The following is a 16,690-nucleotide window of genomic DNA, read 5'->3' as shown; positions in this document are numbered from 1 at the left end:
TACAGAGAAGTTGTTATTTATGCAGAATTTACCAGTTCATACAGTATTTCATAGTTAGGATGACGTCAATGACTTTTTTTTTTTTTTTTTTTTTTTTTTTGTGGAACTCAGGGTAATATTGTCTTCGGTGCTTCTTTGCCTTCCTTGCAAAATGACTCAATAACTTGAAAAATGACTCTCTACCCTTATCCATTGACCTTTAAAGCAGGAGAGTGGCCAGGTGCGGTGGTTCATGCCTGTAATCCCAGCACATCGGGAGGCCGAAGCAGGAGGATCATGAGGTCAGGAGTTTGAGAGCAGCCTGACCAACATCGTGAAAACCCGTCTCTACTAAAAATACAAAAAGTAGCCAGGCATGGTGGCCCATGCCTATAATCCCAGCTACTCAGGAGACTGAGGCAGGAGAATCGCTTGAAGCCAGGAAGTGGAGGTTGCAGTGAACCAAGATCGTGCCACTGCACTGCAGCCTGGGCGACAGAGCGAGACTCCGTCTCAAAAAAAAAAAAAAAAAAAAAGCTGGGAAAGTATATGAGAGAGTAGCAGAACTAGGCTCAGAGCACAGTTTTCCCCTTCTAATTAGCTGTAGGAGCATGGGTAGGGGTCACTGTAGATCTTCTGTGCTTCAGTTGCTTCATTATCTAAACCACCTTGCAGAAGTGGACTACAGCAGGGCCTAGCAAATGCCTAGTATATTTGCTGTCTTTCCACCCTCACCAGTGCAGCCAACTCATCATGCTGCTGGAAGGCCAAATTGTCAGAAATCACTACCAAACAGCTTTCACCCTTGATGTCAAATCTATGTGACTTTCTGCACCAGAAGATTCTGAAGATCATTTGCAGTTTTACATCTCTGTTCTTACAAATAAGGAATCCAAGATAAGAACCTGTTCTTTTCAGGTAGTTTAACTTTCCCATAAGAAAGTGGCAACCAGAATTTGTGAATAATGCCTTTTCCTAAATCAGTATTTGAATAGCAGATTTTCCTTCTTAAGTTTCTTTTTTTCTCTGATTAGCCCAAATATCTTTTTAACAGCAGTACAATTATATTTTTACCTTGTGCAGTACTTGGGTCTTGTTAATCTTTAGTCCACTAAAGAGATTACCTATGGTTAGAAAGAAAGAAAAAGCCTCCAGTGGGGGTTCAACAAAAAGTATTTAAGAAATTATAGCCCCCAAGTTGCCCTGTGCATTGTTTTAAAAAACCATCTCTTAACCAGTACTTACTGTAAAAGTGAATTATTGCCCCCTTGTGGTAGAATTGTTCATTTACTTTCTTCACACAAATAGTAGAATCGTATTTTACAGTTTCTACTAATCTGAAAACTTTGTCCTTTACAATTAACCTAAAGTATTTATGAAAACAATTTTAGATAGTTTTAAAACTATCTCTTCTTGTTTGTGCTTACCTATGTGAAATACCACAGAATCCTGTCTTCAAGCTGTTTTGTGTTTCTCTTTGACGGACTAGGGATTTAAGACACAAGTCCAAATCTCATTCAGATTACCTTGTTATAGTCCTTATTTCTTCAAGAAAGCTGAATGAGGTTGTGGAATATTCTTACTGCCCCTTTAAAAGCTATGTCATAGACTCGAAGAACAGATTTTCTTCAAAGCTGTAAAATGAGGAACTTCTGAGAATTTTTGAAATACCATGTGCAGGAAACCATAGTGGTAATACAGTTCATTTATAAAGGTTCAGGTGATCTTCTTCAGGGTTAGCTTTTCTTTCATTTCCATCGTTTTGAACATGAAATAAAAATTTAAAACCAAATAGGACTTCCTGTCAACAAAAATGGATGACAGATCTGACTCCTAATAAAATGTCTTCTATAAGAAAAATTGAAGTCTTGAAGCCATTTCATACTATTTTAGATCAAAAATATGGTACATTTTTACAGATGAAAGAATAGTAATAGAGGCTTCCCATTTAGATTGGCTGATTGAAATAGCTTTTACAAATTAGTGTAAACCTGTGCAGGTAGTAAGTATTCTGAATCCTGATATTCTGAATGATTGTCACATTTAATTTTGTCCATTATTTACTTTGGACAGTTGTCACTCTTTATCAATAAGTCTTGCAAGAAGAACAACTCTTATAAGTTACCTCTAGATTGTGTGTAGATTTTAAAAGCACATGCTCTTTTATGAAGATAAAATGATTAAGTGGCCCTTTGAAAAATCTTCTAAGTTACTACTTGACATTCAAGTAAGCTCTCCTTAGTAAGTGACTTGTTATTATTTTCAACACTTTAATGTTTATTGCTTTGTCTTTAGATTATTTTTTCTTGAAGAAAATGATAGCAAACCATTATTGAAGGATTAAATGTTGCCAGTCCTTTCAAAACACAGCTATCTGTGGAATCTTTTTAGTGAAAAGAAGAGGTGCATTTCTAGATAACCAAATGATTGTTACTAAAAATGCCTTTTAAGGAACTTTGTGCTGTCAGTAAAGAGCCACAGTTGATTCATTTCCTTTACTCTTTCCACCTTACTCGCACTTCTAACTCCTCAGCTGATGTAAATAAGTAACTCTTATTTTACATTTTATGTTAATAAATAAGTAAAATAAAAATAATTAAAATATGTCAATTTACATTACGTAAACAAGTAAAATGTAAATTTATTTTTAAATAAATTTAATAAAAGTTTAAATAACTTCCATTTTAATACATATATTTAATACATATACATTTTACTTATTTATAATATGTATTTGTTGTACATTTTACTTATATAACTTTTTTTTTTTTTTGAGGCAGAGTCTCGCTCTGTCGCCCAGGCTGGAGTGCAGTGGCAAAATCTCGGTTCACTGCACGCTTCGCCTCCTGGGTTCATGTCATTCTCCTGCCTCAGCCTTCCGAGTAGTTGGGACTACAGGCACCCGCCACCATGCCCGGATGATTTTTTGTATTTTTGGTAGAGACAGGGTTTCATCGTGTTAGCCAGGATGGTGTAGATCCCCTGACCTTGTGATCTACCCGCCTTGGCCTCCCAAAGTGCTAGGATAACAGGCGTAAGTCACCACGCCTGACACTTATATAACTCTTACACTTGAAAATTGCAAAGAGTAGATTTAAAATGTTCTCACACAAGAAAAAAGCATATTAGGTGATGGGCGTATTAATTAGCTTGATTATTAGCTTAACCATTTCACGTTATATACGTACATCACAATATCATGTTATACACTATATAAATTTTATTTATCAACTAAAATAAATGTGTTATTCTGAACTATATGGACAGTAGAAAGATTATCTTAGGCTACATAGGACATAGTATGGTAGATCCCAGTCCTGCTCATCATATTTGCCCACCTGGACTGCTTTCTAGAGGGAAAAATGCTTCAAGAACTAACAAATCTCCATTCTTAATGTCTGAAGGGTTTAGGTCAATAGTTTTTAAGTTTTTATATCTCAGGTCTAATTATGAGTGATCACTCCACAAAAGGATCTGCTTACTGTCATTTCCATCACAGGAGGAATGCTTTTGTATTACAGGCTTTTTCTTAGATCCATTTATGATAAGTTTTAGTGATATCCAACAGTAGTATTCCTGGATATAAAGTTAATTGCTATTACTTAAAATATAAAATACTTGCATTCGTAGTTGAAAATATACTTTATTCCCTCAGTAATCACAAAAAGAAGAGGTCATGAAAAGTGTAGTCAGGACATTTTAATACTGAAAAAATTGTAACGTACTTAAGATCTCTGTGCATAAATCTTTGTCCAAGTTTAGATTATGGTCTGAGGATAGAGTCCTAGATCTGAGTCAAAAGTTAAGAATATTTTTAATACTTCTGTGCATATTGGCAGATGGTTTTCAGAAAGGCTGTATCAATTTTATATTGTCAATGCATCCTGTTGCCTGTCTCATGACATTCTTACAAGTGTTAGGTATTTTTACTTTTAAGGATCTTTGTAGTGGCATCTCATCTTGTTTGGAAGTTTTAATTGTGAGATTTGATTATTTCAATATATTTATTAGCTATTTTTATTTCCTTTATGAATTGTTTAGGTCTCGTCTATTTTTAAATGAACTTTTAAAAATATTTTAGAAACCAGTTGGTGTTTTCTAGACAATCACTAATCCTACATAAATCTCTCTTGCTATTCATTCTTGGGCAAAATCAAGTTGCCCATATGGAAAAAAAATAAATGGTCCAGTACTATTCATCAGTTACAACTCAGTCCTTCTAACTTTATATGTGAAAGGAACATTTCATGTTCTGCTTCCAGAGTGTTCTGTGAAATATGACAATATCTGCCAGGTTGGTGGTTACACAGGCTTCTTGTCCCTAAGTTTTAGCGGCTTTGAAGAATGACTGAATCTCTCTGAGGTGATTTCAAAATCTCCATGATGAATTTTATAATGCACTGAAGCCCAGGTTTCAAGTTAGAGCATTACAAACTTAAAAATCAGTAAAACTCAGTCCTAGTTTTGTCCCAGTTGTGGCTACAACAGTAATTACAGTTAATTACATTTGTCATAATTATGGCTTACTTTCTGCAGATTGTGTGTTTATGTTTGTAGGTATGTGCATGTATTACTTATACATATATGCGTAGAAAGAGAGAAGCTTTTATCTCTTTTATAGTCAAAGCTACTGAAATTTTTCTTTAGTTTTCTTCCATTATATTTACCCTCAAAGCCTTTCTTAAAACACCTTGCATTATGGAAACTCTAGACAGCCTCTGTGCCTTACTCTGAGGGATGTACAAGAAACATTTTTCTGGTGATGGAAAGATTCTTACCTATACCCAGTGAGAGGAGAAAACATTTGAAGACCTTCCTTGACTTTGAGAGTTTATGAAAGAAAGAAATCACTGTCTGACTGGCAGTGGACTTGGCATTTGCACAGCTTCATGTAATTTGTGAGTCTGCCTATATCTTGGTTCAAAATAATCTACCCTATTTCTAATTCTAATAGCAGCAATTCACAGCTGGATGGTAGCAGTATTTCCCTAAGGAATTGTTCATATTTCTCTGCAGAAGAGTTGATAGGTTATGCTCTTGGACCATTTCCACATGTGAGCAAGTCAATGTAATTATGTTAGAATGTGGCTTTGATAGTATCTTTCTAATTTTGTTCATTTTGAGGATAATCTTGTCTTGCCAGTGATATTCTACACATCTTCCTTTCATCCTAGGGACACAACTTTTTCACAGTGTCTCATAACTTTCTAGTGAATGATGACTGTAGTATTTTCATTCTATAAACAGAGAGACTAAGAGTCAGGCATATGCCTTATCAGACATCTCAGTTACAAGACTGTGCCTAGCTACCAGGTTTTCTTCTTCCCAGAAGTAGCCTTTCTCTAAACCATACTGCATTGCCTCCCTTAAAAATGGTAATAATTGGGACCAGTCATCTCCTTGCATCTGCATAACAGTGCTAAAAAGATCTGCCCTGTAGACCTGATTCTACCTGATTTTGAAGAGATTCCCTTAGTTACGATGTGTTAAGGCCACTGCATTCTCAAGACGCTAGGGATAAAGATATGCAAAATTTGTCATTAGAACTGGATATGTTGGATGTTGACAATCCCCTCGTAAAACTCAAACCATTTTTTTTTGTTTGTTTGTTTAAATCCTGGGCAGTGTCTATTCCAGGTCTTCTCTCGTGAGCTAAAAGGTAAAGTTAAATTCATGACTTGAATTGTGCGTTGGGTGACTGGCATCATATTTGCCTTTAAATACTTCCCGTATAGCATATATGTACTTGGGAATGTGCAGCAATTGAAATCTAGAAATCATTCTCCAAGTCTAATCCCATATCCACAGAGGTAAAGAAATTAAGTGGAAACGGAAATTAGCACATTTGTATGTCTAATATAACTTATTTTCAAATATATAGATAAAAACAAGGATTTTTTGTTAGCTTTAATCTTACCGATTTCTTTTCTCATGTTTGAAAATCTTAGAACGTGAAAAAAGAATATTTATGAAAGACCCTTTCTGTATGTTATGTTGTATTTTAGTATTCTTTTACTACTTTGAGCTGGGCTTGAAGTCAGAACAATGTAGTATGGACCACAAAATATTTTCAGTTAATTTAGGCCTGTCTGTGGTCAAATCTTGGCTAACCATCTTAATTCCTCGGTATTTGCAATATATCTTATGTGAGAAATGGGACGGGCCAAAAGCAAAACCAACCAACCAAACAATAGCAAAGAGGTGTGTCACTCAAGAGAGACCTCTGAGGAGAATCTTTAGGGTTGTAATTAGGGCCCCCAAAACATTACTTGTTGGAATTGGTACCATATAGCTTATTGCCAACAGAGTAATTGTACAAGTTAAAAAATTATTTTACATAAATGAGCTTTCAGAAGCATTGCTGATTTTTTGGCTGGGATACCAACTGTTTTATGCAAGTATTGAGTAACTTCGCTATTACACAATATCATATCAGCGAGCAAACCCAAAACCATTTAATATTGACAATTGCTTCAGAATAATATATTGGGTAAATGACACGAAATTGACCATCTTAAAATAAGCCTTTCCCGTCATTTTGCATGGAGTTGCTGTTAGTGAAAGTAGTACATATTTAACTCGCAACTACATAATTTACACGAAGCTTTCTTGTGAATGTGAAAAGCTTTCTTTAACATATATTCAGTATATTTTTATTCTGGCAGAACACATTTTTAAAATCTAGTAAGATAAGCTTTATTTTTCCATTCACTTAATTTCAATTTGCTTTTAAAAGAAACTCCAGGCTTTATATCAATTAAGCATAAACCAAATGAATTTAAAATGTAGTCAGTAATGATTTTTTAAACTAAGGATTTTGTTGTTTATTTAGAGAAAATGCAGAACAAAAACTTCTTCATAACGCTTTATAACTGAAGCTTTTAAAATATGCTATTTTGTATTAAGTATTTCATTTTTCTGCCCTCCTTTGGTGTGTCTCATCATTAGAGATAATGTTACTAAATAGTTGTAACTTTACAACTGCTTTGATTAATGATGGCTTGAACTAAGGTTTCATTGCGTAAGATTAACTACATTTCAAGATGGCAAAATGCCATTATAACATTAATGCCAGAATTTAATGAGAAGCAGAAGTTAGCTTTAAGGACCTTTATAATTTAATATGGGGGCATGATCATGTTCTCATTGTTTTAATGCAATGTCCTATTAAACATAAGTTACTCTTTTAAATCTTTTTTCTTGTGATAAAAAGATGTAAAAATATTTGCTCAGCAAATGTTTATTGACTATCGACTAAGTGCCAGTCACTGTGCTAGGGTCTTGAAGAGTAAGCCTGTTTTCCATCCTTAAAACAGATCCTTTCTGATCAGAAGGAATGGAAATAAGAAACATCTACCTTATTTAGAAATCTCGTGACCTGCCTTAACCTTGTATGACTCTGGTTTCCGAATACATGTATCTCCCTAGACTCTGGTCTGTTTCCTTTTCATTTTTGACATCAGCCTACTTTTCCATAGGCTAGATTGAAAAATTGGCCAGCTATATGCCTGGAATGAAAGGGTCTGGGTTATGTAATTTTACAGGTATGGGAAGGATGAAGAGCACAAAACTCAAATGTTCTGTTCCCTATTCGTAGTACTGATCACTGTGCTGTCAAATAGCTACACCTTACACGGAAGAGAAAAGTTAGGTTTTGTAGAACTACAAGATAAAATTTGAAGTAGGGAAAGTAAGAGAGGAAGAAAGGATTCTTTCTCGTTCATTGAGACAAAAGTCTTCCTGTACTGAAGGTGTCTAGGGGTGACTTACTTACTTTCTGTAAAATGCAGGAGGCCTTTAAAGCCCTTTTCTGTTCTAAAAATCCTCTGATTTCTGTGTGTTTAGAACTCAAAGAGGGTGATGGACCTAAGACAGATGTCTCATGTTCTTTATTCTTTTTTCTCAAAATCTTACATATACATACTTAGAAACATTGAGACCTTATAAAGTAAGCCTATAAAACTATAACCACAGATGGAGGAAGTAAAATATAGCAGAGGCAAAGGGAAAAACGGCATTTAAAAAATTCCTGATGGAGGAAAACATCAACTAGTTAGCTTGTAGCCTGGGCTTCCTAGTGGCTAAGGCAAAGAAGAGAAATAGGATAACTTGGTATGATCATCTGGTAGTCAGACACATACCAACAGTTCATCAGAACAAATAAGCATTCTTCTTGCTCTCCATTAATAACAACAACTTGTCCAGGGGATTTGGATAAGAAGCATAAGGTATGTAATGAATGATGTCCTCATGAATTTTTATAGAAAATAAAGGATTGCACATATGTCATTTTATACATTAGTATTTGGAATATGGAGGAAATAATGTTAAAAGCAAGACGTTTTCCCCCATGGGGAAGGGAGAGAGGAGTATGAAACTTCTGGTATGTTTGCTATAGATAGATGCTTATTTTCTTTTGACCCACTAACATGTGGAGCAGTAATAAGATGTAAAGATGTGTAGTAAAGGGTAGCATTGTTAAAAGTAGGAGGGAATAAATGGAATTTTTGTGGCAGGATGATATTTGAAAGACGGATCAGGCCACTGGGAGGTTTTTCAATATGCCAGTTCCCTGTAACAGGAAGATCAGTCTCTATTTTAGACAGCATATCCAATTTAGTAAATTATTATTATTCTGTCAAAATTAATGTGAACAATTTTCTCTTTGAGGCCTTTTCCATAGGTGATGTTTTCCAGATGGGCTTTGTGCAAAACTCCCAATGTTTTTTGTGTTTTCTTTCCTAGAGAAAGAGCCATTTCTGACATCTCTTCATTTCTTTTCCTTCACTGTAGGGAAGAGAACACCAAAGGCGAAGGAGAAGAGGAACAAGAAAAAGAAAAGGAAGCTGATAGAAAGAGCCCAGGAGCAACACAGCGTCTTCCTAGCTACAGACAGAGCTAACCAATAAAACAAGAGACACATCTGGTAGATTTTTAGGGGTTTTTGTTTTTGCAAACGTGCACAAAGCTACTCTCCACTCCTGCACTCTGGTGTGCAGCCTTTGTGCTGCTCTGCCCAGTATCTGTTCCCAGTAACATGGTGAAAGGAAGCACCACCAGCGTGGCCCCTGTGTTATTTATGCTTTGGTTTGAATCTGGAGACTAAAGGCAGGAGTAAGTAAGTGCACAGCCCATGACTTGGCTCAGTGTGTGCTGAGAGAATCCGTCCCCGGCACCACGGACATGCTAGCGGTGTGAGGCTGCAGACCACCGCTGGAGGACGGACTTCTGCCTATTTATGTGAAAGAAGATGCTTGGCAGGCAATGCGCTATTCACTCGTGACATTTATTTCTCACGTTGTGCATTTTCAAGGATATGTTTATGTGGATATCTGCTTAGTGGTTACCACATGGTATTCTCAGCATCTGTCACCTTCACACTGTTGTGCGATGAAACTGCTTTTAGCTGAGGATACGCTCTGGAAATTCCTGCTCAGTTTCACAGCAGCCCTAATGTGTACATATTCTGCAGGGGCTACATATAAAGCTCTTATTTACTGTATATTTATGCTTTCTTGTGCGTAACAAGTCATACCTGATTAATATGTCACTTTGTTTCTAGTGGTTCCTAACCCATTTTCTGGTAAATGACTTTTCTAGTTTGGAGAATTGACACATGTTTTGTTGTCTCTTGAAACTTTTTTTCCCCTCATTGTGGGCTTATTTCTCATTGTAAGGGTAGGATAAACTAGTTTTTGTATATAGAGTCAAATGACCAGTGTCAAAGAGTTTGCATATTGTATAGACCTTCCCCACTCCACATGTCCCACACATAGAAAAAGCAGCAGGTGGCATCTGGTAATCGGAAGCCCAAACTGCCTTTGAGTCTAAGATGTGATGACTTTGAAGAAACACAACTGAAAACATGAGGGACTATATCCAGTCACTTGTAGCCAATTTCACAGACCAGCTACAGAATTGTCCAAACAAACATTATTTCTGACTGCCTTTTTCCCCGCCCCCAAGTTTAAAGCAATCCCTGACTTTCAATGACAGGGCACTTGCCAATGTTCTTGGGTCACTGAAGAAGTTACTAACATGAGCCTGTGCATAGAATTTGAGGAGATAAATGGATGAATTTCTGTGACTGCTGGTCAGATCTTAACAGGTCTCTATTGAGCCAGAATCTGTTTCAGATCCAAGATGGAGAGGAACACTATGGAAACTTCCCAGGTGACTTTCAGAGCAGTTGTTTTGAACATATCATTGTTCACTTGGGGGAACCAGTTTTTAGAAGGTTGTGAATTGGCTTTTTCTCAAAACATTATTATCTTCTTGGTTGATCCAGGAGAAAATTAGAACAGAAAAATAATGGTTGTGGATTTCTAAACAAAGCAAGGTAAAGCCATTTTTTTTTTCACCTTGCATTGGCAAAACTACCTCTTCAGTGTTTTTGTTTAACTTTTGATTCAAAAGCGTCTTACCAATAAGGATAAATATCATATACATCATTATGAAAATATTGCTATGAGATAATAAGCCATATATGAATGTTGTAGACAACTTTAGGGTTTGCATTTAATCCTGAAGTGTTAACCTCCTTTCATGTCTATTTACACTATTTTCCCATTTACTAAGTGGGGAGGGGTCTCCTTATATAGTGCTTCATCGTTAATAAGTCAATACCTGTTGTTCCTGGGATGTTCTTTTTTGTGCATTAAAAACTTCAAAATTATATTTTGTGGAGTTTTTTTTTACTTTAGAGATACATTCAGAAATAACTTAGTACTTTGTTCTACCCCCAAAATATAACAGTCCTTTAAAAAAGACAAATCTTTTTTTTTTTTTTTTTTTTTTTTGAGACGGAGTCTCGCTCTGTCGCCCAGGCTGGAGTGCAGTGGCCGGATCTCAGCTCACTGCAAGCTCCGCCTCCCGGGTTTACGCCATTCTCCTGCCTCAGCCTCCCAAGTAGCTGGGACTACAGGCACCCGCCAACTCGCCCGGCTAGTTTTTTGTATTTTTTAGTAGAGACGGGGTTTCGCCGTGTTAGCCAGGATGGTCTCGATCTCCTGACCTCGCGATCCACCCGTCTCGGCCTCCCAAAGTGCTGGGATTACAGGCTTGAGCCACCGCACCCGGCCGACAAATCTTTAAAAACCTATATTGGTAACTACATCTAGAACACTAACTAGTTTTCTAGTTAGTGTAAACTAGCAAAACTAGTGTTGCTAGTTTATCTATAAACTAGATAACTATAAATTAGAGTCCAAGTGCCCGAGTTATAATCCAGACTGAGAGTGGCCTGTGAAAATTACTGAATCCCTCCACTCTGTTTCCTTATCTGTGAAATGGGAATCACTTTATCATCTGCCTCCAGGGGTTGTGTTTTAAGGACCAAATGAAAATATATACAAGGTTGTACTTTAAGGATATGATTAGGTAAAATGTGTAAAGTATGGTCAGCACAGCATTCTATATACTAAGTACTATACAAGTTGGTCATCTATTACATTTTTCATTGGATAGATTCTTTTGATTTCTCCTTATTAACAAACTAGAACATTTATGAAAAGTATTGATCTATTGCTTGATGCCTGGGCATTATTTGCTAAAATGTTTACATCTGCTTGAGTCTCCCTGATATAAGCAGCATACACACACAGATACACACAAAACGGAATTCATTCCTGTGTCAATAAGGGTACAACCAAGGAAATAAACTAGTTAGGGTATTTCAAACGGGGAATTTAACACCAGGAATTGGTTATACAGGTGATAAAGGAGACATGGAGCCAAAATATGTTGCCAAGATGACCCAGAGATTAGCAACAGCCAGAGACACTATTTTACCCCTAATGCAAGAGGGATTACATGAAGAGGTGGAGTTTCCGGAATCTAGAAGCCACAGGTGCCCAGCTAGACTTAGAACCATAGCTAAGGCTAGAGCTATAACCACAGAAGGAGCTGGAACTGAGGACAGAAAGCTGGTTTGGTAGGAGCCGAAATTTGGAGATGATCTGGTCGCTGTGAGAAATGTTGCTCGAGGCAAATTCATAGAGGAGGAAATACCCTGGCTTCTCCCTATCTCACAACCTCCAGTCTTCCACCAGTGCCCGCTATTGCCCAAAGCTTCCCAGAAGCCAGTAGGCAAGGGAGTCTGGGTAACACAGTTTTCTGTGGTGCAGAAGAGCCTGAGAGAAGGGCAGCGGGTAGATCTAAGAGCAAACAAACAAATGATCCGCATAATCACTGATACCTGCCTTCAACTGTTCCCTTTCATGCTTTCCCTATTGGACAGTTAATTCTTTAGCTAGTTGATTAAAGGCTCTTGTATTCATCATTTACTTCCTTTGTTCCCCACATCTAGTCAGTTACTAATATCTAATGAGTTTACTTTGGAAATATCTCTTGATTTTCTCCCTACCCCTTTACTTTCTTTGCCCAAGGCCTGGTCCTCTTTGTCTCTTTTTCTGGACTGTTCCACTCTTCCTAGACATCATTCTTGCCCCCAGCTTCACTCACTCCAATTATTCCTTTGTATTTCTACCACTTATTTTTCTATTAACACTTTTTTCTTCCTTTTCAAAAAAATACTTTCCCATTCCCAATAGAATAAAATTTTACAATTCTTCAGTGCCCTTTTAATGTTGTCTTCACCCATGTATCTTACAGAGATCAACAAAAGACTGGATGGCGTGGATGAGTGTTGTAAAATCTTCAAGGGTTCCTTGATGGTAAACTTGGACATACTCACTGTATTAGTTGATACCCCTTGAATCACAAAGACAGAAATGCAAGGACAGACATGGCTTTAAAAGTAGATGATATTAGCACACGTTGGTTTCTGATAAAAAAAAAAAATTAGGTGATAAACATTAAATCTTGAAATCTCCAATTCTTGTTTTACTTCTTATTAAAACAAAATAGATCTTTATTTTGGGCCCAAACCTAAAGTGAAATATTAAATATTCAAGAAGCAAATATTTTTTCTACATACAGTCTCTCATTTATGTGGGTAGCACCACTACCTTCTAGCATACCCTTGACTGAGAGGTTGAAGAAGCTGAAAAATATGTGATGAATAAAGATTTTGATGGATTTCCATATTCATCTCCGATGAATCATTACAGCAAACTGCCATGTGCCATTTTCTCCTGCTCTAGCAGACGTCGTTACTCACTCACTGTCTACCTCTGAGCAGGACATAGATTCAGAATCCTTCCCAACAAAGGTGTTCCAAGAAAACATTACCAATAGATTGGGATTGACAGGGGAGTTACAACTTTTTGCTTTCCAGGTTCAACTTAAGGTCCTAGAAAGTGACTTCACCCAGACACATTCTTTGGAGCACTCCATGACGTATTTTTCAAACCTTTCTGCTAATACCCTTACAGGCAGAGAAGAGCAAATTAATAACTCTGGAATTATAACCTGAAGCAGCCTCATTTTAATCCTGATTTTAAAATAATTCATGCAAATTTTGCATTCTACTCAATAAAAGGGCTATTTTTAATACAAAATTATTCCCGTATCCTTGGACATTCCCTCCAAAAACCTCGGAGCAAAATCACATTTCAGGAAGATGTTCCATGTTTATTCAGTCCTGCGTTTTGCATACTCCTTGGCAAGTAGTTCCTTGTCCTTAGAAAAACGCATATCTTCATTTAAGAAGCTGAACAGTAGTTCTTCGGTAGTGTTCACAAATGGCTTTACCAACTAACTCCTCCTTGGGTTTTATGACCTCAGGTGCACATTCAACTTTAATTTGATTCTTTTTCTACTGGCTTCCTTTCTCCTCCTTTCTACTTTAGTTATGATTCAGCCATAAGCTGCCTTCCCTATGTCTGTTTTTGAGAAAAGAAGTAGCAATCTTTTTCTGTAAAGGGCAGGAGAGTAAACATTTTAGGCTGTGTGGACCACACTATCTCAGAGGCAGCTACTCAGCTGTTATAGCAGAAAAGCAGCCATATTCAGTACGTAAATGAATGGGTATGACAATGTTGCAATACAGCTTTATATAAACTTAAATGTGAATTTCATAGTTATCACATGTCATAATATACTCTTTTGACTCTTGGCAACCACTTAAAAAGTGTAAAATTGTTAGCTCATCAGCCATGCAAAAATAGGTGGCCAGGCTGGATTTGGCCCACAGACTGGATTTCTTGACCCCTGGTATACAAGATAACTCAGTGGCTCATGAAATGTCTTTGCAAACTATGAAAGCCTATCTATTTCTAACTCTGTCTCAGCTACATACACTCTGCTTCTGGTAGGAGCCCAATAACTGTGTTGAATGCAGATGCCATTTTAACTACCCTATGTATGGAAATAAATCCCAACTTTATAATGCCATTCTTGAAGTCTCTAGTTCTTATTTTGATTCTTCTTGGCCATAGGATATTATATTTGTTTTGGGCCCAAATCTTAAGTGAAATGTTAAAAATTTGAAAAGTGAATTCTTTTTCTGGATAAGTTCTCTCCTAACTTCTTCATTGATTTAAGTAGTACCACTGCCTTTTAGTGTATCCTATCCCTGCATTCCAATAAGAGAATAGCTTCTATCTCTTTTTCATTAAGACTACTCCATCCTTTCTGTAATATGTGTCAATGATGCAGTCTTTCCTTGCTCTTGTAGCCCAATTTACATGAATTAAGGTTATGGACTCATACACAGCCAAGAAAACTCTTTTAAAAAATAACCATTTGAATGCCCTTTCTGGCTTCCTTACTTGCTCTGGAATCTGTAATTCCTTACCTGTTTTTTTCCCATTATCTTTTCTTTATTAGAGTCTGGCTCCCATTTTATGCCTAACCTATGAAAATTGAGTATGCACTGAATACCTTTTAAGAGTAAAACCTTGTAAATAATGGTAGCAGTACCCCCATTCTCTAGCTTGCTCATTTCATCTAAGTAATTTTTAGGCCGATGTTTTGTGTCACCTTGAGTCCTTCTACTACAGAGACAGTAGAATAAGTGACATGATAATGGAGGAGGCATAAAGGAAGGCATCTCTGGGGAAGTGTGATTTTGCATGAAGACTGAATAATGAATGTATGAAAGTCTAAGAACAGTCCAGACACTGGAAACAACCTGTGTGGAGGTCCCGAAGTGCAAACAGGGTCAGCAAGACCAAAGTACAGGCAAAAAGGAAGAGTTACTAGAGCATAGTTAGGAGGAGAATGGGACCAACATGAGGTCAGAAGTAAACAAAACCAAGGTCATGAAGGGCCATGAAAGCTGTCGTGAAAACTTGGATTTGATCTACGGGCTTGGAGAAGTATGGGAGGATTTTAAGCAGGGGAGCAATGTGCTGATTCCTGTGCTGTGTTTACTTTTGCTGCTGTGTGGAAGGTGGATTTTCAGAGTGAAGGCAGAAACACAAGTTGGCAGGTTATTGCAATAATCAGATGAGAATTAGTGTGACATGAGCTGGTAGATGGTGGTAAAGAAGGAAAGAAGTGGTTGGATTCAGGACATAGTTTGGCAGAAGAGCCCATGAGACTTGCTGATGAGCTAGATGTGGTGTAAAGAAAGACAAGGGACCAAAGAAGTTTTCTATGCTTCTTGTCCTGAGCAACAGGGTATATAGGGGACACAGGGATGACAGGATAATAATACATCCATTTTTCACATGCTAAGTTTGAGGCGCCTGTTGGATATCTATGTGGAGATATCAAGAAGGCAGCTGGATATAAATCTGGAGTTTAGGGAAAAGATCAGGGCTACAGATACAACTTTGGGATAAAGCAGTGTGTAGATAGCACTTAGAACCATGGAAGTTTATGGGATGACTCAGAGAGAGAATATTCAAGAGAGAGACTTAGGGACACTCAAAGCTTAGACATCAGCCCGCAAATGAGGCACTAGTAAAGAAGTTGAAAAAGTGTCTAGAGAGGAAAAACCAGGAGCCAGGAGACACTAAGAGTGACTAAGAGCTGGAACTCAAGGCTTACATAGTTGCCTTCCCCTTTATTTTACAATAAAAATATCAGAAGATGTGAAAGACAATGAGAAAAAAATTATAACGACTTCAGGTTTTGGTCTTCTCAAATTCATTTCCTCATTGTACACTGCAGGAGTGAAACTTAACAATAGTTTATAATCTCCTTGAAAATGGTTTTGAGGTAGAAAGAACATAAAATAAGTCAATGTTCAAAAACTTTAGAAATGGCTCTTTGTATAAATGTGCTAATGATACTTAATTTAAGGTTACCATATCACCTACCAATGTCATTTACATTTATGATGAAATAATTATGTAATGACCCTACAAATTTTTTTCTTTCAAATTTAATAAAATATATCAAGTGAACAACAATACAACATTCTGCGAATTATAAGTCCTTGGGTTTGTAATTTTCAACACAAGGACTTTTTTAAAACTTGTAATTACTGGGGTACTTAGGTAGCAGCTCTCTGATGTGAGGGCATACAGGTCTGAACAGTTAGATATTGTATACACATGCAATCATGGTATTTAACTGGAAAGCAAGATCATGGTAAAATATCTTTCTCAGTGTTTGTTTAAAATAGGAAAACTAAAGCTTTAAGTACTTCCATTTTGTTTTTAAATTAAATAAACATGTTGCTAATCTTTTTCCCCATCACATATGCTTCACCTGAGTTTCCTCTCTCCTATGTATACTATCTGGGAAAACTAAATATGGTAGAGACTTCTTGTACTTGTTTACAGTCTCTTCTCTCCTCTCTGACCACACAGCAACATCCCATTTCTCAATTCCTTTGCAATTAGATGGGTCTTTGTGA

General features: G+C 36.9%; 1 protein-coding gene across 4 annotated transcripts in view; it reads left to right on the top strand.

Annotated features, from left to right (window-relative positions):
* Positions 1–10,654, top strand: part of RSPO2 (R-spondin 2) — a 182,741-nt gene extending 172,087 nt beyond the window's left edge. For 3 of the 4 annotated variants that reach the window (XM_010370813.2, XM_010370814.2, XM_030937877.1), the window contains one exon: positions 8,773–10,654. In XM_010370813.2, the coding sequence (XP_010369115.1) occupies positions 8,773–8,888 (116 nt within the window). In that variant the 3' untranslated portion in view covers positions 8,889–10,654. The remainder of the gene's footprint in view (positions 1–8,772) is intronic. The other variant, XM_030937876.1, reaches the window with a different exon arrangement.
* Positions 10,655–16,690: the final 6,036 nt, after the last annotated feature.

This window comes from Rhinopithecus roxellana, chromosome 9 (assembly GCF_007565055.1).
Source record: "Rhinopithecus roxellana isolate Shanxi Qingling chromosome 9, ASM756505v1, whole genome shotgun sequence".
Taxonomy (NCBI): Eukaryota; Metazoa; Chordata; class Mammalia; order Primates; family Cercopithecidae; genus Rhinopithecus; species Rhinopithecus roxellana.
This window is presented reverse-complemented; position numbering and strand designations above follow the sequence as displayed.